Source organism: Haemaphysalis longicornis, unplaced genomic scaffold (assembly GCF_048455015.1).
Source record: "Haemaphysalis longicornis isolate Haplotype H1 unplaced genomic scaffold, Haemaphysalis longicornis Haplotype H1 scaffold_2, whole genome shotgun sequence".
NCBI classification, from domain to species: domain Eukaryota; kingdom Metazoa; phylum Arthropoda; class Arachnida; order Ixodida; family Ixodidae; genus Haemaphysalis; species Haemaphysalis longicornis.
This window is the reverse complement of record NW_027526295.1, coordinates 276,773,833-276,799,832: the sequence shown is the minus strand read 5'-3', so window position 1 is coordinate 276,799,832 and position 26,000 is coordinate 276,773,833. Positions and strand designations below refer to the sequence as shown.

Sequence of the window (26,000 nt, the reverse complement as noted above, 5' to 3'; positions counted from 1 at the left end):
CATATACTATCTTTTCTGAGCGCGAAGTATTAGGGTGTCTGCAAAAATTGAGAGCGTTACCACGGGCTCAATGCTTTTCATCTGCAATGTTCTCCCTCCTCTATCTTACTGTTGTGCATCGATCGCTGCTGTGACAGGCAGGTTCCCATAAGCACTTTCGATGTCATTTTTGCTGCTTCTTGTTTTGGTTTCCAACCGATAGTGGCGGAGATGGGCTTAGCGGCTGTTAAAATGAAGCCACGCTGCCGTCATTACACCGGCAGCGGAAACGCACGCGGCACGCCCTGCGCTTCAACAGGAGGAGCAAAAGTGCATTAATCGAGAGAGTAAAGCAGAAACAACCCAAATAAATTTCTTAAATTTTTAGCGCTAGAAGTAATAAACGAAAGCGTTGTTTTACGTGCGCCGTGACGAATAATAAAGGGCAGATGCCCGTAGTGTTGAAAAGGTACAATAGCAAAGAGAAATATTTCAAAAGAGCTTTTCTGGGTTTAAATAGGACGGAAAGACGGTGTAAGAAGCAGACTTGGGCAGCCAGCATTAGATCAAACGCTAATTGAACGCTCACCTCTTGTGTAGGTGAAAAAAATCGTTGAGAGAATGCTATTGAGCAATTGCGCAGTATGGTAAGATTGGGAAACTGTGATAACAACACTTTATTGCTTGGAATAATCAGGTTCCTCTACTCGATACTTTTCCCAAGGTTGCTATTTATTTATCTGTTTCATTCCGTCTTCCCACTTGGCAGTCCCTTCCACAGGATTGAACAGCCAAATGTAAAACTGTACTATCGATGCAATGTTACTATAAACAAGAATTGTCGCAAAACGTATGCAAAAAATTAAAGTAGGCACCCAGGTTCACTTATAAATAAAATTTAACCACGCGAAGCGCTAAACAAAGAAGGTAGACACCAAAAAACTGCCACTCATAATGGACATGCCTCAAAGCGGAACAAGTCGCTCGTGTACGATGACCTTTCTCGTCAAACAAGAAAGCCCAAAAATCGTGAAGGTTAGTTACGGTCGCTCAAGGTGAGTGCCGGAACGGGAGTTTTTACTGTCCGCTCGTTAAGGAAGCCACGAATCTTTCGTTAAAGAAGCCATAAAAGCAATCACGAGTTCACTGCACCGAACAGGTCACAGGGTTTTTTGACCTGCGGTAAGAAACCCGCAAAGACCACTCGTCATTCTTTAATGTAGGGAAGGATACCCACTTTCCCCGCAGGCAGCATTTGACTTGCGTGGGAGGCCTATGGGGAACTCTTGAACATGTACGCCCTGCTCTACTGTGTACGCTTTGTCCCAGTGCAGAGACTACTTTTCCCGCGCTACCGTTATTAGGTTCACTTTTCGAATTTGCCGTGCCTGTACCGGGCCTGCTAGCCGTCCGCTGTCAGCCGTGCTCATCAAGCGTCCGCAGAGGTACGGCATCGGCGCTGACAGGCAACTACAACTGAGCCAGACAGATATGATGGCTTGCCGGAATCTTGAATCTTGACCAGCGGCCATTAGGTCGTGAAGAGAGTACAATGACACTATGGCCGAGGCAGACGAAAAGATACGCGATTGCAGCGAGCGCCACGCCTGCGCACTGAAGCTTGTAGCTGAGCAGGCATGGTCGCCAGCGGGGTATAAGCAAGGAGGTTAAAAAAAATTGCTGAAGTGGAAGGGGCTCTCGTAAAGTGAAGCCGCCACGACGCCATCTTGCTAGGGGAGAAGATGCGTAGTTGTTGCAGCGCGCGTTCCTTGCGTGCACGAAAAAGTGTTGTTGATTCGTGCGCGCGCCATGTAACGAGATCAAAACAAATATGGTTGGTTCGTGTGTAGCTTACGGTTGTACAAACAGTGTGAACCCGGCCCCGGGAGTCGCACTGCGCACGTAACTTGCACGCGTGCAAGTTGATTCCAAACTGCGGTCATGCTCGTTGCATTGTGTCGCGTAGTATGCGACTTCAATGTTTAATTTCTTTGCTGCTAGGCTTCCGAAAGATGTTGAGTCATTGTCCTTTGTCAGTGTCTTTTGTTTGCCATTTGATAGTATGTTTTAGCAGTTTAATTGACACCGGGTATCATAAGTCTGTCTTCTTTCAAAAAATAAACACTTTGTTTCCAAAAATACAAATTGGTCATCTTTTTTCGGTAGTTCATGTCACTAGCAATGTAACCTCATGGTGTGAATTACCAGAAAGATTGTTGGTTCTTTTGTTGCAGTTTATTTGTGTGTTAGGTTAGGCAGCAATGCAATGAACGTAATAGCATTGGTTGCTATCATACACTCATGAAAGTTTTCTGTATCGGTTTTTTGTCACTCCATTATGTCTATTATCACAATAATTCTGGGTGTTTTCTGTTGTTTTTCGGAAAATGCTGCATTTTCTGGTCATGACTGCTGTTTTTCACATTACAGTTGTAACTCTATTTCTTTTTGTTTTTTTTTTTTTGTTCTTAGAACTTTCACGATCAATTTCTGCATTTGAACAGTTTAGAATAAAGAAGATAAACGAGTTCTTATGTATTTTTTACTTTGTGGCAGCTGCATATCCGAGCCATAAGGGGAAAAAAACAATGTTCCTGTACTCGGAGATCTGACTTTTAGCGAAATTTCTGTGGTAGAAATCAATAAGGAGACGTCGGACATGGCTCGCAGTGTTAAATTAGAGCATGAGAATCCGTTACGTAATTTAAAATTGCTGGGAAAGTCGGCAAATACTGCTTCAAAGCAATCGGCATCTGGTTTCTTTCCCCGAGCAAGATGGCCGAAGGCGGCTTCAGCCGAGCCCATTGGTTGGTATAGGTTACTTCCACTCCAGAAATTTTTTTAACCTCCTTGGGTATACCGACAGAACAGCACGCGGCGAAAGGGCACGTGACAAAACAGCCCGCGACAGAGAGCACAGTGTCAGAAGGGCACAGCGTCAAAAACGCACATGACAGAAAACCACAGCGACTTCACAGCACAGCGACAAAAGCGCACGCGACAGAAGAGCAAGGCGACAAAACAGCACACGACAAAACGGCACACCGCAACAGGAGAGCACTGAAACAGCAATTGGGTGTGGTGGCGCAGCTATGTAGTCTGGCATAATGCACTAGCGGGCTGGGCTCGGCCCGGTTGGCACGCATTTTCTCGTACCCAGGCAGAGCTCAGGCTTGAACCATTTTTTTTTTTCGGGCCGTGCCGGCACCAGCCGGCCCGGGCAGTCTCTGAGGTCCGGCAATCCAGTGCCGCAAATTCTAAATTGTTGAGAACAAAAAGTTTTCTTTGTGATCTTTCAGGTCAAGGGAAAACAAAAAGTGAAGTGCAAGTTCACTACGGCGCCAGATATGATAACCAGAAACGAACTAAATTGTGTTCCAATACGAAACAAAACCGAATATATATGGCGTTTTATTAGACTAATTTTAAAATAACTTAAAAGTTTTTGCGGTCGTGTGACCTCCGCAAGCTCTGTTTGGCAACCGGTGAATGGCTCCCAGCGGCCAATTAAAAACAAAACTAAAAATCGGCCACCATGTGATTCGGGAGAGAAGTCACGTAAAAATCATCCGCATGGCCCTACAGAAAACCGGCAGAGCGGATATCATAATCCCGAAAACACAGGAAATTCTTGACCATTTAGCCCACATTGCAAAGCGCCTGTACAGAGAAAGTGCTGGAACGATATAAAAACTGTTAAACTTGTACAGGAACTGATCATAAACCGGATGTCATACATCTCAACGCATAAATGTGGGCTAGTTGGTTCGAACTGTGAAACAGTGTTAAGTCCCGTCTTTAACGCGCTACTTAACCACGTTTCACAGATATCATACAGCCTATAGTAGCAGGTACTTCTTACCCGCACTGAAGAAGGCCACATAAACACCATCACTAGTGCAGAATATGGGGTAGCCCTTATCCTCCCTATATACACAATTACTTCAAGGGCCTTTAAGTTCTGTCTTCAAATACCTTCGAATAAATCAGAGAGGCCATTCCCCTAGCACAAAAGGAGCATCTGGAAAAAACAAAATGAGGACTGCACATCCTATAAAACATAGGCCCACCTCCAGAAGTCAAAGGCTGGACGCCACGATCGATATGTCACCGATCCAGCGGTTTCCCATGAAAGCCCTAGCGGTCAAAAGCCCTACTTCTGAAAGCTCTACTCAAAAACATAGATTCAGACCTACGCGAGGACAGACGACAAGCCAGCATCAAAATCTATTGACGAAAGTTCCAAACCCATAAAATAACAGTATACCCTGATGCCGGGATCTAAGAAAGTACGAAAGCAGCTATTGTCGTACTGGAGTACCGCGGAAATCGCTGTCATTGTATTGCCTTCTTACACACGGGAATCGAATCCGATTGGCGATCCCACTAGCAGCACAATCGAATAGATGCTTAAACTTCATTACACACGCTCAATAGGGCATTATCCTCTTGTCTACAGCCGCAGTACTTAAACGCTTAGAAATATTCTCCAATCCACAACGATAAAAGTTCGAAATACATTAACACAAAGACAGAAGGTTCTGGAAGGGCGCGACGCAGCCGACCAATATCCACTCGACCTCGCATGGCATGCTTCCTGTTGACCTCGACTATCAAACTCCCCTTTCCGAAAAATATGAAAAATGTTCCTTCACGCTACTCCTAGAAACACCATCCTTCCCCGTGCTATAAGATCTCATCGCTTTGGAATGGCAGCTCTGCTCAGGATCCAAACCATCATATGTACCCACAAATTTGGATGGGCGAAAATGTTTGAAATGTATGACGTTAACTTAAAACTGTGCTACATACGCGCATGCACCCACTCTTTTCAGTGAAACCTGCTCATATCCAAGAATATTTTCAGGAGTGAACAACTCAAACATCACATGGCCCACTTATATCGACACAAGGCAGGGTGTCTAGCCAGCTTGACCCTCAAGATTACCATGAGCCGATTCTGGGGCTCTGGAATGCCGGTTATTCACATAGTGTCTACCATCTATCCCCTTTTCTCAAACCTTCAAGAAATCTAACTAAAAAAAAAAATGTTTCTCTCTCTCTCTCTCTCTCTCTCTCTCTCTCTCTCTCTCTCTCTCTCTCTCTCTCTCTCTCTCTCTCTCTCTCTCTCTCTCTGTATGTGTGTGTCTGATTAAAAACCAAAGCGTTCAGTCAGGCCACCCCAAATAAACCCTTTTAATCCTTCACATGCTGCTTTCTCTCTCGAAAGGACCAACGCCCCGCAGCCGCAACTTTTTAGGCCCATATCTTAAGCCACGCAAGCTTAGATGTCCTCTGAGTTCCCTTTGCCGCGGTGATTAAAACCATTGCGACTAGCCTAGATCCCTCCACGGCACTTCAGTACTTCGTAAGCCTGAGTGGTAAATACAGCAACTCCGTTCCACAACACTTTCACAACAACAAAGTAAGCTAGCGTGTCATGCATCTTAAGACCTAAAAGTAGATGTCATCTGAAACTTTCTTATTCTAATCGCACGATGGGCCTCCTCATTCCCGTACTTCGCATGCTTGGTCACAATGACTGGCCGTTCTGGGTCGTCGCAAAGCCCATCTGCAGCGATTTCTTTGGGTGTGTATGCTCTTTTTTTTTTGTCCACTACCTCCCGAAAACCCGGGTACAGGTGCTGGCGAACATGACTCATGGTTTAGTAGAAAGATCCGCTTCTTTTTAACCGCATGACTTTTCCATCTCGTCTTCATCCTAGTCGAAAATGGGCTATGGTCTGGCGCAAACCCATACTGTTATTTTCTTGTTGCTTCAGTGCTTCGCAGATAAGCGCAGCTTTAAACCTTTGTTATAGGTAAAACATTCACACACAAAAGTTGGAAGCAGCGATACACTCCTCTAAATAATGATGTTTCTAGGTACGAAATTCGAGCCCAGCACCTTTTTTTTGCAGCCCTGAGACGAAGTGATCACTGATCCTCCCTCAAATGATTACACATCAATTACGCCCGCTTACTGCGAGGATTTAATAGTCCTCGCACCGAGACACATTCTAGGCATTTTTTAGGTTCCCCGAAGTTCAGAGCTACTCTATTTGCTCTGATCATTTAACTTTTTTTATTATTGTAGCTGTTCTTCAACCATGACCTGAGTAACGACATTGGTACTGTTGTTGATCATGATAATTTTTTATTTAAGGACCACTACCACAGTAGTGTAAACGTTGGTAATTAGAGGGTTCCGCTTCACCGAATAGAGGGGGAGCACGTCATGGGATAAATCTAAGAGCATTGTAGCATATCGTCATCGTTTCTGATTTCGGCCCTGCGTCGTAATGTCTTCGCTCTCTGCATCCACGCAAGCCCCATTTGGGGCTGGATTGCGTAATGTAGCCCGGGTGGCTAATTATTTGATTGTATAGTACAAGTCTATAGCCATAGTTTCTCTGTAATGAGCGGCACAACAGGAAACACGTGCACCGTTCCGGCCACCGCACCAGCTACACCGCAACGTCACAACGTCACACTGGTATGCAACGTGTGTTCACGCTACATCAGCCTAGAACAATTTTTTTTTCACCGATATCGACTTTTGACATGTTCAATTGCCAGTTGTGCATGCTAAATATGCTACCAATCCGCTAAATTTTACGTTGTGAACTTTCCGGGGTGTTTTCACAGCTAACGAGAGCAAATCTGGTGGGAGGATGGGGCGAGAGAAACTGCTCTTTCAAGCGCACTTTTCTCGTTAAAAATGCATATAAAACGGCAGGGGAAAATAAGAACTTGTAACTACAGAATGTTCACAACGGGTATCAGCGCCTCTTTAAATACACCGGTCCTGTTTCTGACCATGTGCGAGTATTCGCCTTGGACAGAAGACCCTAAAATAAACCAGGAAGGTAAAGTCAACTACGCCTTCCCATTCTTGTGGTCTATACCCCGTACGCATGCGTGTAGAGCATAACCTTGCATGGGTTTTATTGCAAAACCCTTCCGAACAATTCAAGTAGTTTTGTCAACGTTGTTGAGCCAAAACAAAACATTACAAATATTTTTGGCAGAACATCAATGCCTAACTGGTACGGGCAGTGTTCGTTTAATTGAAAATAGATGTGAGCTTCATATTTTAGATAGCAAATATAAAGAGACACATTGAAAACAATATTTGACCCCAAAGTACAAAGAGGGTTCGCACTTGATTCTGGATATCGTGGCGGCATTCCAAGTACGTAGAACTGTAAGAAAAAGTCCCAATAGATGGCGCACGAACAGTGGAAGGCGGGAAAACTGAATTGCCGGGAGTAAACTACCTCAGTGTTTATCGTGGGAGTAGTGAGACGAAAGGACAAGAGAGTGAGAGGTGGGCTGGGGAGGGATGAGGGGCATTTACCTGGCAGGGCGGCAAAAGGCTATCGTCTTTCGACGATATTTGCAACGAAGGGAGCAGGTACGGCCACTTTTTCGGTGTGGCTATTTCCAATAGTGGCAAAATGTACTATCGGCGTCAAATGAAACGCGAACACGGAAATATGAACCTGAACACACAAATTGCATTTTTCTTCCGGCTCCTGGCCCTGAAACCGGCCATAAAACTTTAATATAAAGCCCACAACCACAACTTGTCCTCATAGAAGACTCATGGCCACCCGTTTATTATTACCACTTCAGAAACAGGAGGGCAGGGTCTTCCTAACTTTGGAGAAAAAATGCATTTTTGATTTCAAATCTGCGCTCCACCACGCATCTACAGTCATACGTTAGATGGACGCATGGCGACGCCACAGGGTGATGAGAGTGAGTGAGTGAGTGAGTGAGTGAGTGAGTGAGTGAGTGAGTGAGTGAGTGAGTGAGTGAGTGAGTGAGTGAGTGAGTGAGTGAGTGAGTGAGTGAGTGAGTGAGTGAGTGAGTGAGTGAGTGAGTGAGTGAGTGAGTGAGTGAGTGAGTGAGTGAGTGAGTGAGAAAAGCTGGCGATGCACGGCGATGAACACATTTCGAGGGAAGGCCGCCCCTCAGAGAAACTAAGCAGTTATCGCTGCAAAAAATGATGCAGAAACCATTACGTTGGTGGTTGAGGACAATATGCTACGCATCGTGAATGAAGATTTAAGACATCACATGCGAGAAGAGGCCAAACTTTGTTAAGATGCCAGATAACCACAATGCAACTCCCTGCCACCACGGTGTCTACTGACGCCACTTGACCACCACAATGTCTACTGCACACAATACACAATATCCATATCCGTCTTGCGTGAAGTGTATCGCAAAGTAGGCTTCGGCGCCGGCGGCAGGTGATGGTTCAAGCGACGCTTAACCTTTACCATCCCTTCACGCCTCACCTGGGGCTGTCTGGTGGCCGCTTGAAAGGCCCGACAATGAGTTCCTCAAGGTCAGCATTTGTAAATTGCTTAAGGGAGCGCTGACACCAAATTTAGAGGCCTAAAAAACGAGATATTGGCTTCAGTAGTTTGTACAGATGCCCCAAAGAAATGTTCGCAGAGATCCGAGGCTGGAATCACATCGAAAATCAATTTAAATTGTACCAGCATCGAGCTACCACAATTTGCCAGCAGTAGCGAAATCGCTACCGGCGTGACGAAACGTCTTCCGGCGTTTCTGGCCTGGTCAGGGTGACGTCGTATAGTCGTTTTTGAATCAGAAACGGTAGCCTGCTCTGCTGTTGCCGGTGTGTCTCGCTTCAGTAGGAGGCGTGGGAGTGGGACCCGTGATGACTCTGTGAGAAAGGCTGGTAGACTTTGACTACTTTGCGCTTTCAAGGCCTTTGCTCTTCAGTTAATGACCGGCGCATGGTGTCCCTTTGCACTGGTGCCGAAAAATGTGACGTATCTTGTCTGAGCAGCCTGTGCGCGTCGCCGAGCTCGCCAAAGTTCTACTTTAGCAAGTTCACGGAATGCGAAGTACTGCGCAGTGGAAGCCTGTCCGAGCAAATCGACGGACGGCGCCAAGATGAATTATTGTCCACGTGACGACGCGCAGCGCGAAAAGGGGGCTGAGTTCGTGCGCGGCGGCGGCCGCAGGAACTGGTCGCCGAAGCCGGCAAGCAGAATTCACTCGCTGCACATCTCGAATGACTGCTACCTGCAGAGCCCGAAGTTGACGGAGGAGCTGCAGTAAAAGCGGAGTGGGAAGGAATAGGCAGTTTCAGATTAGGACAACACGGCGTTGGGAGCTCCCAGCAAGTTTTGGGATCCCAAACACAACGCGCTCGCGCACAGCGAGTTTTTGAAGTGGGGCACCCCAACAGCCCGCAACCGGCTTGCGTTGCTATAGTCGGCTCGGGTGATGGGAACTTTAGGCTTAGGATCGTGGCGTATAATTGAACGCCGCTGTTTGTGCAAATGGGAATGGCAATCCCTAACACAACGTTTATCCACACTATCATTCTCTTTCGCGCATGTGTAACTCTATTTTCACGATAATTTCCATTTGAGCGATGGGTGATCGAGACATCGGCCGCGGCCTTTGTTTACTCTTCCTCGCATGTAGCGCCATCCTTCGGCCGCTCGCCGCACCACGTGCCACGGTGCATGGCCGGACCGTTGAACTTTCCTGGCCGGTCAGCGTAATCTTAGCGTCGCGACAGATATCTGATCGCCACTTTTAAAATCAGCGCTGATAACAATCCCTAGCGCAATTCTTTACCACACTAACATCTGCTTTCTCGCCCGTGGAACTTCTTTTTAGCGATCAGATTGATTTGAGGAGTGGCGACAAGCTGTTGCTACCATGGTCTGCGCTGGTTCAAGCCGCAGCGATATTAAAATACTCGAGTGGCAGCTACTCATCCGAGTACGACGATTATATATATATATACCTCCTGTATACACCCATTTTATGTACTTTTTTGTGTTGAATAAAGCACCATTGAATCGATCGAAACTACATGTCGGCGGCGCGGGCGAGTGCGGACCATGTGCAATCGTAGCAGACGATCCGGCAAACGTCCCTGACGTCATGGCTTTTTGATTGACGTAAACACCAGCAGTTTTTGCGGCCACAAAACCATGACGTGACGCCGTCCAGCCTGCATTTGAGCAACCGCTTGGCACGCGATGACGAAATTTGCAGCTTATTACAACAAATGCCTTATAAATCACTCTATGCTGGCGGATGACCACTTTTGGTTCGAGTCGTAATTACTGGGCTAATATGTATTATTTGTGGGATAAAAACAGAAAGCGAGATATTTAGTGTCAGTACTTCATTAAGAAGCGATCACTGACGTCCGCACGACTGCAGCGCAAGACTTCGAAATCTATTTTGAAGGATCGCTTCACAGAGTGCGTGCGAATGTGAAGGAGTGCGTACTGTCTTCTTCTTATGCACGCGCGGCGCGTATTTAGCTACGTGCAAGGTATGGACTGCTTTCCAGAAGTGTCGGTGAAGATACACAGGTAGTTTCACAGCAGCTGGGGCACTCAGCCTTAACGCGCAGCCGTTGGTCCAATCGCAGGCTAGAGTGAGTTGACTGAAGCCGTTGGTTCCGACTCTGGCTGTACTTAATGGTGTTTAGCCAGACGAAGCACTAAGCGGATCTTGGATGCAAGGATGAACAGTAAGGCTTTAGCTGAGATTAATCGTGGTGAAGAGAGTAATTCCAAGTTTAGCCATCTTTTGGCTCTTGTTGGAGCCCGTACCGTTAATCGCGTGTTTCTTGCAAACGCAGGTGCTTTAAACCCCGAGAATACTGGCTTTGTGGTCATAAGGGCTGCAGTGAACATAAGCAGAAACAGGGAGGCGACGGAGGGATGGGCAGGCAATGTTTGTGCGAATGGTATCGGCTCTGCGCTGAGCACTCCGCTAAGTCACTAGCGGCAATCGGGATGATGACTTTTCCGCCTAATAGATTTGGTCTCAGGTGGAGCGTGTAGCTCCTCGCCTCCCCGGTGCTATTTCCTGCTGATCCGTGACTCTCTGGGGAACAGAGCTCACGATAACTCTAGTTTTCCTTGAAATTGGGAAAGCACTTTCCGAGTTGTGACCATCATTTCACCTCGGGACAACGCGTCCGTGCTTTTGTCTTTTTTTATTGCAGTCTCTTGTTCTGTTTTGGTTTGGTTTTTTTATACCTACAAGCTGCTCGCATAGAAGCACCCTAGCCTCTACTGGCGGCGTGAAACTGCCTCATGAAAGGTGATGTCCCCGCGTCGTGTCCTAACTCAGTGAAGGGCTATAGCGACCTAGTATTTTTTTATTAGCCTCCCTCTGACGACGCTTTTCCTTGCGGCGCAGAACAAAACTGGATAACAATCAACAAAGTGGCCAAGGTCTTTCTCAAGACGCGCCGTATGCACAGTAACATAGTTTAGTCTTGCTCACGACGACTCGGTTCTGCATAGGTGCACAAAAATGAAATAAAAAAACAATGTTTTTTTTATTCTGGACTTGCCGAATCGTCGGCCCCCGTGCTCTTCTTACTGTTAAGTTTAGAGACGTTTCAGCTCAATGCTTTCCTCTTGCGATGTTTTACGCTTGCGCAATACTGTACGCAAATCGGATGACCCATATCTTGTGTGTCTTCTTTTCTAGTACTATGACTTTGTGTGGTCCTCGCGCAAGCCATCACAGTTTCACTATTGCAAAAGCAGCTGCAGGGATAGTAGACCATGTATTATGAAATTCTTTAAAACATAGCATCGCCGACGACAAACCAAACGTTGTTTCGGGTATCGTTTAAGGTTTTAAGGTACACTTCACGAACTCCGCTTTTGCAGGCAGTGGCAAATAAGGTGCATAAATAAGAAGCTGCGCACTTACAAAGTGCCTATATACTGCGAATGATGTGCTTGACATCGCCGGTGTCTCCGAAAGCTTGGCGGTTGCCGTAAACAACAGATTTACTCGTAACAGAAGCAAACTACCAAACAAAAATATACTGAGGGAGATGTCGACACTGTACGCCAGCTTGTTTCGCGTTGCGTCAGTACATTCGTAAAGAGGATCAAGTCAGAAGGGACGCCCAGCTTTTGCAATAGAAAGGGGAAACAAGCGAGGAAAAACTGTTATCCTACTTCTTCTTCAAGCATGGCATTGCCGACAACAAACCTAACGTTGTTTCGGGTACGGTCTAGCGTACACTTCACATACTCCGCTCTTGAGGGCATAAGCAAATACGGTGCGTAAATAAGAAGCTGCCGACTTACAAAGTGCGTATATACTGCGAATGATGTGCTTGACCTCGCCGGTGTCTCCGAAAGCTGGGCAGACTCCGTAAACAGATTTACTCGTCGCGAAAGCGAACTACGAAACAAAATATACTAAAGGAGATGTCGAAATTGTACGCCTGCTTATTTCGCATTGCTTCAGTGCGTTTCTAAACGGGGTCAAGTCGGAAGAGATGCCCAGCCTCTACGATGGAAAAAGAAACAGGCGAGGAAAAACTGTTCTCCTCTTTCCTCCCCAAGCATAAAAAGGAATCTCCCTAACGACCGAACAAGTCAGTACTATACTGAAAAATACAGAGGGCTGTGCATAAGCCTAACGCAACATTTGCGTTCAAACATTTCAAATAATTGTACAATAGTTTTAACTGGCCTTCACGTGTATTAAAAGCTGCGGGCGATGCCAGCGCCTTCGATAAGTCAGTTTTTGTCAAAGAGGTGGAAAGCAAAAACGCTCGTGTGGGCGAGATTTCGGTGCACGTTAAAGATCCCCAGGAGGGCAAAATTAGTTCAGAACCCTCCACTACGGCGCGCCTCATCTCCTCCGTTGCGTCGGCGCGTTCAACCCTACAATCAATCAATCAATCAGTCAGTTTTTTTATTCAACTACACACGGCCGTCAGAACCGCCAAAAAGCTGGCTTGTCGCACCTTCATTCGAGCAAAGCGATAGTGATGACACTGTTAAAATTTGCGCTTGTGGCGTCTTTTCTGTAAGTGACCTTTCTCTCTTGAATAACACTGATACTCGCCTCTCAGGATGACCTTTATTACGGCAGCCATAGGATGCTCATCACAAACATAAATGAACGTAAGCACACACCGGGAATTTTTTTAGTCTATATGGTGTTTTCATCAAGGGCTGTTAGACTTGAAGTTGCCAGAAAAGTCGTTCTTCCCTTCATATGCTTCAGCTCTTAGGAATAAGCGAAATAAGACTATCAACATTCAGACATGAGACGCATGGTCTTAAATGCAAAAACTGAAGCCCCAGCAAACTGGTGCATATTTAGAGACTACCTTCCCTAAATGTTGCCAAACTGAATTAACTATTGTTCTTTTGGGGCCTAGCTATTCCGGGGAGAATGCTAACTAATCTCTGTAGTTTCCGGTTCATAAACTTAGTTACAAACACAAATTTTATATTTCAGGTTTCGGAGTGCAGTAACTCACGAACTGCTTTTCTTATTTCTTTCAGAGTTCGAAGAAGATGGAAATCTTGTGGCAGTCACGCACTAGTGGATGTAAGCTATCTTTAAGATAAGTCTACTGACCCTATCTTGGAATACTTGGCACAATGGACAGTCGCAGTCTAGACCATTTAAAAAGCCTATTGAACCTGAGCGTGCAGCTGTATCGTGAAAGACCAGCGAATCGTTGAAACATGACGACTCCGCCACGTGACGCCGGTGAAATGAACGAATGTGGTACCAACGAGACTTTCACGCTCCTCGTGAACGCGAGCATCACTGAAGTCGTGTCCGCCGCCACCGAAGATCTCTTAGGGCCCCGCTACCACAAGCGGGCGCGAATCGTCATCATCATCATCATGATAGTTGCCTCTATTGTGGGCAACGCCATCGTCTGCTGGAAGCTCATCGTCAAGAGGCGCCGCTGGCGGGTGTCCAATGCGAGAGTGCTGTTCTTGAACTTAGCCGTAGCGGACCTGCTCGTGGCATGCATCACCATGACGTCGCAGGTGGTCTGGGAGGTTATGGGAAGGCTGTGGATCGCGGGCGACGCCTTCTGCCGCTTGTTCAAGTTCCTGCAGACGTTCGCTCTGGTCTCGTCCACTTACATGCTGGTCGCTATCGCTGCAGACAGACACATCGCCATCGCTACGCCGCTGGCGCCGAGTCCGAACCCGTGGAAAATCGCCGCGCTGACCTGGCTCTCCTCGTGCATGCCATCGCTGCCCAACGTGTACGTGTTCCACAGCGTGGAAGTGTCGCCCGGGAAGTGCTTCTGCGCGTCCATCTTCTACGACCGCGGCACGCCACTATATCACCGCCAGATATACATGGGATTCGTGTTCCTTATGGTGTTCGTGGCGCCGCTTGTACTTCTGGTGGCCTTTCACACTGGCATCCTCTGGGTGATCTGGAAGCACAGCTCGATCACTGGGAAAGTGGGACAGCAAACCACGTCTTCTCTGCCTCGCGCAAAGGTTCGTTAATTTTCTTTCCGCATAGGCAAGTGCTGTAATCATTTATCAAGGAGAGTGTGCGGCAGTAACCGTAAAGAGAGCTCTGGCACAACACTGAGGGGGGAGGTTCTGTTACTCCCCAAATGCGGGTATAAAAATACAAGGATAGCTGCCATGACTCAATGCGTCGTTGAGGTTTTCTCCTTTCACGAGCTAAGTGCGCTGCCAGGTGTGTTAATTAAATTCATTGCTCCTTCCGCAATTTACTTACGAACCTTGCCGAAGCAGGTAAGTAATTTCCTGTATCGTTTGTGAGTTTTCGTAAACTTGGTATGTCACGAATGCTTGAGAAGAAAGCCGACGAATGTGCACAGAATGAGAAGTAAAGTATAAGCAGACGCTGTTATTTTTGCCTGGCCTCTTATTGAGTATTGTAGTGTTTGCACTGCTTTCAGCATTGGATAGAATACCCGGCTCTTTGCAGCCTCTTTACCCTCAAATTTTAGGTGTGGCATATATTAAGACTACGGGGTAAGCAGGGTGAAAATCAAGGACATCAAAATAAAAACTCTCATTCAGTTTTTTATACGAATCACGCCCTTCAAGTGCGTAGTACATGCGTAATAATACATGCTTACACTTACATTTCAGGCAACGTATACACCTGCTTATTCAAACCCTCATTCGATGTCCTCCCCGCTTTAGTTACACGGAATTCCCTCCCAGCAACCATGCCAGCGCATCAGCAACTTACCGGTAATGTAGGTGCAACGTTGATGTTATTCCGTTGCCAGCAAACCGATACAACAGAGGAATTAAACATTTACCTCCGCCAAAAAGAGAAGAAGAGGTAAATATTAGGGGCGAGTTTCCGCGATAGAATTGTGTTGCATGAATGCGGGAAATGCTGCAGCAAAGTATGAATCATGATAGCACATCTAGCTTACGTAACTGTTGCTAACTTTCTGCTTTTTTGTAAGGTAATCCCAGCTACTACTCCGAACCGATACAATTCCATTAAAGCAAATTACGCGCTCACTCCCGAGCCTGCAGCGCGTACTAGCAACAGCGGAATCGGAAGCCAACCCTTGACGCGAAACCATCCTCCCCAAATATTTGTACACAAAAAAGCCTGCTTCTTTAACACAAGAGGTGGTGTTCTCACTCCATCGTTAAATAAGCCCATCCTAACTGGGTAAAATAAGTTTGCAAAACTGGGCAAAAACCGATACTTTCCTCATTTTCAAAATAGCGCTTTGGCGATTTTCACGACGGAAGAGTGAAAAACACCAGCAGCATTCTCTGGCGCCCCTACGGCTTGTGTCAGTTCTGGTTTAAGCATTTTACACAAAAACGTCACTCGCTGTGCTCCCTCCTAATGAAAAAAGTAGACGGAGATTTCCCAAGTTTCCTTTTAACTATTTCGATGACGTCGAAAGGGGAACCTGGCCGGAACACCTAAAAATTATCCAGTCATTTTAGGGGAATAACAAGCCGCCTGGACGATTCGACAGAAAACGAGTTAAATCGGCTACTCCCACCCATAATAAATATATGCGCTTTGTTTATACGAAAGAATAGGAGTGGGGGGAGGGGGGCTGACAGGGTACTACGGGTACCCGGCATCCAAAGCTCAGTTATCATTTGACGGAGCTGACATAGAAAAAAATCGCCGTGCCATTGGTGACGTTGGGCAAGGCGCATTCCAAAACTTATAGCAAATTTCTTCTATGCCAGCACCAAAAAAATCAAAATTTTCCGTAAATGAAGATTTTTGTTATCCTCAAAGCTCCAAATTTTTTGTACTATTTATCCTTCGAACTCATCATTCTTTTACAAACTTTGGCGCCGTCCTCCGGAGTACGTATGAAGCAATTTTCCACCCTGTGGCGTTTGCTTTTGTCTACAAGACTGCCTAATATAATTAATGGTAGACTGTGGAGGACTGGCTCAGATATGAGCTGTTAAGAAATTTGATGTGCCTTTTAATGTACTAAGTTCGTACCAACCACTAATGCGCGCTAACGAATCGAATACCGCGGCGTTTGCTATTCTTGCATTTATCTCCGAACGCTTCATCTTTCGAGAACCATCCGATTAGATCCAGAACTACACGTAGAGAAAACAAGTGCACCGTCTTAAACACCGGATAAGGTAACCGGGAGCGGCGCTCTATTAATAAAACAAAACGGATTCCAAGCCATTTTTTGGGGGCAACATATATTCCGGACAACGCATAACACACTTGTGCAGTGGTGGAGCTTTTCTCACGAGAATGGTTTCCGGCTGAAATTCAAAACAGCGCAAAAAGACGGGACAAGAAACGACGACACGCGGCACTGTCCCGACAAACGGCGCTATAGTTTCTTGTCCAGTCTTCTTGCGCTGTTTTGAATTTCAGCTAGTATGCACCAACTAGCCCAAACCACCGTTCTGTTAATTGTCTCTGGCTGACTAAATTTGGGGCACCGAGACAATTTGACCTATTACTTTAGTCTTCGGGTTGCACCAATGCACGGTACCAATTTTCATGCTATTTTCCTTGGTTTATATAGATCTCAGTCAACCTAAAGAACATCCAGGGTTTCGTAAAAGCTGTTCAACAATGGAGCATATTCACACAATCAATCAGGTGATAGAGAAGTGCGTGCAGTATACTAAACCCCTATATATAGCCTTCATAGACTATGAGAAAGCATTTGACGCGGTCGAAACTTCAGCAGTCATTCAGGCATTACCGAACCAGGGTGTAAATGAGCATTATCTAAGAATACTAGAGGAAATTTACAGTGGGTCCACAGCTACCATCATCCTCCATAAGGAGAGCAGTAAAATACCTATAAGGAAGGGCGTCAGACAAGGAGACACAATCTCTCCAATGTTATTCACAGCATATTTACAAGAAGTATTCAGAACATTGGATTAAGAACAGGTGGGAGTAAGGGTTAATGGAGAGTACCTCAGTAACTTCAGATTTGCTGATGACGTTGCCTTGTTAAGTAACTCGGGGGACAAATTGCAAAGTGGCCCTCTGTCTACCTCACCCGCTCCTCTGTTTTTAACATACGGTTAGAGAAAACGTCTTCAACCCGTGTTCTAGGAGAACTATCTCGAAACAATTTCTATGACGTTTGTTTGCAGAGACAACTGCATGACCGTGAGAACTTTTATTTTAACAGGTATTATGGATGATTCTCCCTCGCGGTTTATTACAAATAACATGACCGAACACGGCAGTCCTTTTTAGTTTGATTACGCTGCTCAACTGACAAGTATCTAAATCGCAAATTCGAAACGACCGTGTTTTTTCTTGCACTTGTTTTATTTTTCACTTGTGTGTAGAGCGCCGCGGTCAATACGCTCAAAAAATGTAAAATTCAAACTATAAGTGCATTTGTCGTTGATTTTGCAGCACCAGTTTCGTAGTCATTGTAACAGCTCTGTTGCCCAATCGTTTGACGGGCGGTTAGTGTAAACCAATTTTGTCTTTTATTAGCTGGGGCGACTCATCCGTTTTTAACACAAACGTGTTTTATTCCCGGATAGACGAAGATTTCGCTCACGTCATATCCATCCCGGGAGTGACGTCTGTACAAAAAAGCTAGCGGCCTGTAAAGATTGCACACCTGCACACATAGTCATCTTGCGGGGAAGCAACCTTTAGTACTAAAGAGTACGTTATACTAAGCGTTGTTCGTTTTCGGGTTTTATATTTTAACACGAAATTGTTTTATGCCGCTATACCCCAAGATTTCACTGACATCCTATCCGCACGGAAATGACGCCAGTCCACCTTTGCCGGAGCGACCCCTAGTAGGACGTCGCTCGCCAAGCACACTCACAAGATAGCCGCCAACCCGCTAATAATGCTCAGCTTCAGATTTAGCAGCATTTTTCACTTTCGTGTTTTGCTGATTCCTATGACAGAGGAATCAACCACAGTTTTTTTTTCCTCCGAAAAGCACGTACGCACGTGTGCGGGCGCTCTGAATGACAATGCACGGACAACACGGAGGGATGGTCTTCTTATGGGCTGTTTGTGTGAAAAAACCTCTCCAAGTGGCCAATGATCGGTACATTTGGCCGCACACAACACTAGCAAGCCTGGAAACAAATGAGAATTTACCACGACCGTCTCCCGCCGAAATGAAAGAGGAAACGGGGGATCGTTAGAATGGGGCCGGAGCCAGGAATGCTAAGTTGTGGAATCCGACAGTTCCAGCTGGTGGAGCCTGGGCAAAGCCTGACACTGCATTCCGGTCACGCGTGTCGATATACGCCAACGCGTGCGGGGCCTGCGAGCAAGGAACGGCACCCACCACTTCATATCAAGCCTTGGCCTGTCCAGACAGCCGATGCCGGAGTAGACGCTGCCACCCAAAGCGTGGTTGAGCTCCATCCTACCGAAATAGCCTCCCAATCTTGGTTCTCCGGCGCGTCGCCATTGCAAAGTTGCGACATCCTACTGAAAAGCTGTTCAGACTACCGACGCCCTCATCACTTTACGCCGAGCTGGACCCTTGCGCCATCAAAAGCATGCGACTCTGCGAAAGGGTTCATTTCTCCTTCTTGAGAATTCTGTCGCGGGTAACAGACTGTTACTGAATCGTCTATTCATCTCTTTCGCTAGTCTTTCTCGTTATAGTGTGCGCTCACGCTCTGTGGTAAATGTAGACCTTTTCAACGATCTACACGTCCCTGACCTACAAATTCATTCCACTCGTCACAACCCGCAAGGTTACAAGTACCTTTCCTTTCATGACTCTGCATTTATACTACTTATATCAGATATAAAATAGTCAATTTTTATTGCTGTATAAAATACTATACTATGAAAGCCGCAGTGAATGACTTGCACCCTGTGAGCGAAAAATATTACTTCTGTACCACAGTGTCTACTTTAAAATATTTATTACAAAGAAAAAAACAGGTAACTTGCCAGTGTGAGGTTTTATTGCAGATACCATACTGATAGAAAAGTATTAACGGAAGACATTTGGGGGCAGGGGAGTATCAGGGTTGAAAAAAGGTACAGCGCGAGCAAGATAAGGAAAATGTCTGGTGAGCCGTTGTCTTTTTTTTGCATGACGTAGTACTACTGAACGATCTCTCTGGTTCTTGGTACCTGTAGTTCTGCCGTCGTTCCACGCCCGTCATTTTCGATGTAGCATGCGACCGCACTTTAAAGTAAAATAAACTTCCCTGCAAATTCCACTCAGGTTATTTGTTAAACCTCTGGGCAAAGCAAGGCTCAATTTTCATTGTTAATGTTCATCCACTCATGCAACCGTAAAGAAACCCCTGTTTAAGAAAGTGCTACGAGGTTTTATGTTATTTAACACGTCAGAAGAAGCTACAAGCTTTGTGCGTCTGTCGAAGACCCCTCTTTACGTCCTCTTCGAAAGCAAACAATTTTTGCTGTGATTAGGATTGGTCGCTGCAAAATTGTGTTTCTCAGTTGCTCAGTTTCACTACCTCTTAAATGTACCATGCAGACAATGTCTCAAAAGAATCCTGTCTGAGTGTCACCAAATTAATGCACTCGCATCTGGGTCACCGCCACTTTCGGTATTATTTTCGTTTCAACGCCAAGTCGTCCGATTTAATGGCCATGCCAAAGATGGTTCTGTTTACGCGCAACGTCACCACCGAACTTTGCTGTGAAACAGACTAAGTAGTGATGCCGTGCTGCTTCATTGCACTGCACGCTGCTGCCATCACTCATGACTACGAAACACATCAGACGTTCAACAGTCGGCACGATTTCTTTCCACCAGCCACCGCTGCGTTGACGTGGCCAGTAAGGGAGTCGTTTTGGGCGTTTTTTTTTTTTTCGCCTGCTTCATGGGTTGGTCCATGTCCAAAAAGAATTTCATGTAAATTGCATACGTCTGCGCTTCAAGTAAAAGCACGGCAAAAGAAAAGGGCATTTTAAGGCTTTCAAACTGAAATTGTAATATGTGCACAAAATACGAGGGTGTTGACAGCTTATTTCTCGATGTCTGAATAGCTCTGTATTTGTTTTGTTTTGTCTTTATGCGCACAGAAAAATAGTTTCGATCTTAACTCGGCTACCTTGCGCTCCTAACGACACGTCTGGAAAGAATTTACGGGGGATAATTTGAATCGATTCTACTGGGTCTGCGCTTGACAGATTTGTTATGACAACAAATTCTAGGTAAATTACCTACCGGGAAGGCATAAGATTCGTAATATTGGAGTAAACACACTTCGAACTTGACGAGCATGCGCTTTAATCACCTGAATAACGCATTTTCAATACTGCTCTATATTCAAAAGTCTCCCCGTCATCTTTCGTCTGCTGAACGCCTCCCGCGCGTTTCCAACAACTTTTTATAAGCCTACCGCATCTTTTCGGGTGTTTGCGTGGGGCTCATGAAAAAAAAATTATAGTATATATGGCCGAGGACTCAATGATGAATGATGATTGCGGGGGCTAATGAAAAATAACTGTGGTTGATTTCTCTGTCATAAGAATCGGTAAAACGCGAAAGTGAAATGTGCAGCGAAATCTGCAGCTAAGCATGATTAGCGGATAGGCGGCTGTCTTGTGGGTGTGCTCGGCGAGCGACGTCCTGCTGGCTGGTCGCTTCTGCAAAGGTGTATTGGCGTCATTTCCCTGACGGATATTACGTCAGTGACATCTTAGTGTATACCGGCATAAAACACTTTCGTGTTAAAATATAAAACCCCAAAACGAACAACCCTAAGTATAACGTACTCTTTAGTACTAAAGGTTGCTTCCCCGCAAGAATATCCTGTGTGCAGGTGTGCACCATTTACAGGCCACTTGCTCCATTGTACTGGCGTCACTTCCATGGCGGATATGACGTCAGCGAAATCTTTGTGCATCCGGAAGTAAAACACTTTCGTGTTAAAAAACAGTTATATATTGCCGAAGACTCAATGTTACAGGAAAAATGTTACAGAAGCACTATCTTGATGGCGCATTGAACAGCTCTAGATTGTCACCGCTCATGAACGACACCATCTATGCAGCCAGCTTTCCTTGGAAGCGGAAGGGAAATGGCCACGCGACGTTCCGTAAGACGCCGCAAGCTTCCACGCCAAACTGTTAAAACCGCGCTTTGCGCACATCAAGCAGCACGGGCCGACGTCGGCCCCGAGAAAGTTTGTAATGACGCGTCAGCTCAGTGTCTCCTCCTTTCAATATGCACGACCGCCATTATTAGCATATTAAAAGCAGGGTGCCCGGAATCTTCCGGCGTTCTGGAAATTTCCTACGCTTGGCTTCAAGCTTGTGTCAATCACCAGGCCCTTTAGCGTGTACGTAACCCGAGCCCGGGGGCCCCGAAGTATACACACGCAGCTTTCTACATCAGCCTCGCAATGATGAAGGCAGATTGGCCTCGCAGTGGGCTAATTACTTCGCATCTTTTCCCTCCCACCTCACCATTTAGCTTGGGATATTCCTTATTAGTTTCAGGGTAAACTATCGGAAGAAACACATGGGCCATGAGGCGCGGTTTTGATTACCGGAAGTTACTTAGCGTACTCAAAAATCAATAACACATGGATATTTTTGCTGACCATATTCACTAGAAATACAAACGTTGGGTTCGGGAATGAAACCAGAACCGAACGCTAAGTGCGCTTCAGAGATTCGGGAACGAAAGCAGTTAAATATTCGTTGAATCCTCGTTGTATCCCTGAGTTCTTGAATCCTCGTCCTTCGTGTGGGAAGGCCAAGTGTCCTGGTTTCTACGCCAGCGGGTGGGCCGGTTTCTTCGTTGCATACACGACAGGGCCTCCCAGAGATGTCTGCCTGCTGTACATAAGATGCAAGTCTATATTACGCTCTGCACATCACACGTAAGGAACTGTTTGGACCAATTACCACCGTAGAATTCTGGCGGCAGGGCGATGTAGGGCTAACCTGCGCATGTGTTTGCGCCAAAACAAAATTCGCAGCCCTTTCTCGATTTTGAAGGGAGGCCTAAAATATATGTCATGCTTCGTAATAAAAGCTACTGCCGGATATGAGGCTCTATATTAAAGCCCATGTTATTTACGTGCTAGTGCTTATTCGGCTTGTTTCACGTACTGAGCGAGTGGGGTTCTCCTGTAAGCTGACGTTGCTGTATCCCTTGCCGGGCGGCCAGCCGCAGTTCTTGCTGCTCCTTTGGAGCCGTTCACGAGAATGAAAGCCCGATGGCTGAGGGGGTGCTGATAGCCGTATAAGACGGCTAACGGCAGCTTTAAATAAGCTTGTTTTTCCTTTCCGTGATTGCGATTCTCCATGACGTAGTTCTCCAATCATAATTCCAGCAGGATGATGAAGGTTTCTAAAAATTTTCGACAAGGTTTCGCTTCACATTCGACGAAACGCTCAGCGTCTAATCGCTGCGATGTTGCGTTTTAGAAGCAATGCATGATTTAAAGAAGATAGGCCATTGCCTGATTTTCTGCATGAAAGCTAAGAGTCAAAACTATGTATTAGAGAACTATTTTGGGCAAGGAAGCGAAAGAGGGCACGTAAGTGACACACAGTAGCTCTATTTCAAATGTCCCGAAGCATGTATTTCCATTGGAAACGAGTACGACGCCAAATGTAGCGAAGTACAAAAGGCAGCCTGCGTGTGCCCTTCGCGCAATATGCATGCTTGTGTATTATGCAGCACGTGTGCATTTTGGCGTAGTATACTAGCTCTAGTGACATACATTTAGTCAATCCCCTTTCCGTTTACTTTGCGTCACGCCTTTATACCGTTTGTGGAATAGCAACGAAGCAACACGAAGTAGCGAGTTTGCCAGACCCTTCTAGATGGTGAGAACTGCGTTATCATTACAAGTCGGATTTTATGCAGATTAAGTACATGCATTTCCAGAATGCGTGTACGTTACCTGGGATCACGTAATGCCCACTCGAGAAATATAGTTTTTTTGTTAAGTTGTGTCCAAGGACGTTGATGATGTTATAACCGCAATGCCATTTTTCATGCTTCTTGAATACTTCTGCCAGCAAGCCTACGAGTAATAAGTTTTTGAGTTGGTACATTACAACAAGAGTTGCTGCGTCTGCTACTACATTTTTTTACATCCATACGATCAGCTCCATAGCCTCAAGACTGCCGACGATTCCAGGACTATTTATGAGTACTGGTTCGTCGACGTGAAGCCGTGCTCTCTCCCGTTGCGACGCATTATAGCAGCGAAGGGTTTTAGCAATTCGTTGATTCCACCGTTTCACGAAACTCAGTATAACAGTATAAAGAAAAGAAATCACCGGCAGGGAGTCGAGGCTATGTCTGGTAGATCACTGGAGTTAGGGTCAGTCGCCTCTTACCCATTCGGCTACAGCAATTTTTTCACATGGTATTTATTGCACTACATGTCAATGTAGGAAACAATATTTACAACACATATTTACAATTATGTACACATACAAATGAGTTGATTACAAGGTGAAAAACGAAACTAAACACAATGAACAATTGTGTGCACTTAGTTTGACACGGGGGCAACATTGAACAAATAATAAGGAGGGGATAGCAATCAGGGCGAGAAACATTTTGGTCATAGACGTCCCTAATATTAATGATAATATGGCATAAGTGGGCTCGGGGAGATACCATAGCGTACAGCCGTGAGTTACTACCCGAGAGCCAAACGGCTTACTCACTCGACTGTAACTGATGATGACTATGATGATGATGATGATTAGGGCCCTCTCTTTGAGCTAACCTAATAGATTTGCCTCCCCCAATCTCCCACTCACCCTTGTATTAAACTCCCTTCACTTCTTCCCCCCTTTTCCCTCCTTCCACAGTTCTAAATTCTCATCCGGTTGATTACTCCTCCATCGTCCCCCTCTCTTCCCTGGTTTTCCTCCAACAGCATTCGAACCGCCTCTTCGTTCCCTCTATCTCCCTGAAGTTGAGGCTTCCCCTCACTCGTAATCCCAAAGCTCCCGCCATCGTCGTTTCCAGTCCAATGCTTATGCCTGGTCGAGTTTGGCAACGCTGGTATACTCCTCACATTTTCAGCAGCTGTGCTTGCTGTGGTAGTTTCGCAAGTCAGCGGGTCCCCGTAAAATGTCTGGGTCTTATGTCAACGCCTAAAGACTTTCAAGATTTGGCAAGATATGCTCCTACGACAAACAAATGTGTCCTAACAAGGCCGAAAAAGTCCTAAGTTATTCAAGTGGTTGTCTATGCGCTAAATGCATTGTCTGAACTCATGCACCTTCGTTTCTCGCAGGTGAAGACGCTGAAGATGACAGCCGTCGTGTTCGCCGCCTTTCTGGTGACCAATGTGCCCTACATGGTCCAGGAGGCCATCCTTGCTTTCGGAAATCCTGACATCCTGAACGCCAACGTAGTGGCCCTGTCAGGCGTGATTTCGGCTTCGAACAGTGCCATCAACCCGTACATTTTCTTGTACTTCCAGAAAAGCCGGCGTCGGAGCAGCCGGGGCTTGCTGGGCACGCTTCTCGAAAAGCTGCCCTGCTACCGGAGGTGGGTTACGCGCAGTGACAGCGGCAGTCAACACAGGATGGCCACAATGACGGTGACCTACTCGGGTCGTCAATCGCGTACTGTGACCACGGTGAACTTCGAGTCGGGCTCAGAGAGGACTTCACACTGATGAGCTGGTGGTTCGAGTGGGCGACAAGCCGATACCATCCTGCGCGAAAATCGGTGTGACACGTCCGTCAGTATTGTGCTCGTACATCTTCCCGAAGATGGAACAAACGCGTGATGGCTGTGGAAAGTGAGAGAAGGCTGACTAAATTCTGTGAATCAGCGTTCGGTACTGCGCTGAGTTTTTACACTTCCGGCTAGCTGCGATGTGCCAAACTGCTTAATGAACAGCTCGCAACCTGTTTTCAGCGCCTGTGCTGTTCTGCGTAACGCATACTAAGGACGTCACTGAAAAAGGGAAAGGTGTAGTACACATTACAGCAACCTCCCTAGTGCCGCACTGTGCCATCAACTGGCTTTGTTACGCTGCGAACAACGGTGATACCTTGAGGCAGCACGGACATATACCGACAGTGCACTAATATTTTTCTCGAAAATGTTGTACCAGCAGTTCATATGTCGCTTCCTTAAACCATGGCTTGGAAATACACGCGAGTGTTACAAACATTACCTGATTACTTTATGAGCTGAAAGTCCAGAATGTGTCGACCATCACCTGAGTTCTTTGAACCGATTTGCATGCATTTTTTGTAGGAATATTCGTTCGGAACTACCATTCTCTGTGCATCATGTTCCTCAGCAATGTTAAGGGCATACCGAAATGTCAAATGACTTCGTGAATTGTGAGCGAGTTGGACAAATATAAAACCTTGCTTGGGCAAGCATAGGGTGGATAGTAACCATAAAATCGAAGAAAACAAAAACTTTGAAGACTGGGACATCATCAAACTACATTCCGAGCCAACGTGACGTCATTGATAGCTGTTGAGTCGGCCGCGAACGACGCATGGGGTTTTGCTTGCTTCCCGTGCTTGCAAATCAGCCTCAAGCTCTACTCTTCCGATAAATATTCAAAGCTCTATCTATGTAGACAATGCAGGAACAATTCCCTTCGGTGTTCCTTTTAGAGCCACTTCGTCCTGCCGTAAACTGTTACGTCATCATCAATCCGCAGCAGCATCGTCTTCGTCGTCGTCGATTTTTATTTTCCAGAAACTCGTGTGGTTCCCCGAGTAAAAGCGAGCCACCCGAGAACACC

The 26,000-nt window shown here is 46.1% G+C and overlaps 1 protein-coding gene across 2 annotated transcripts in view; it reads left to right on the top strand.

The window, feature by feature from the left end:
* The window catches only part of LOC144167798 (putative G-protein coupled receptor 150), a 168,482-nt gene extending 143,076 nt beyond the window's left edge, over positions 1–25,406 (top strand). For both annotated transcript variants that reach the window (XM_077696971.1, XM_077696972.1), the window contains 2 exons: positions 13,329–14,297; positions 24,519–25,406. In XM_077696971.1, coding sequence (XP_077553097.1) covers positions 13,515–14,297; positions 24,519–24,905 — 1,170 coding nt within the window. In that variant the 5' untranslated portion in view covers positions 13,329–13,514 and the 3' untranslated portion in view covers positions 24,906–25,406. The remainder of the gene's footprint in view (positions 1–13,328; positions 14,298–24,518) is intronic.
* Positions 25,407–26,000: the final 594 nt, after the last annotated feature.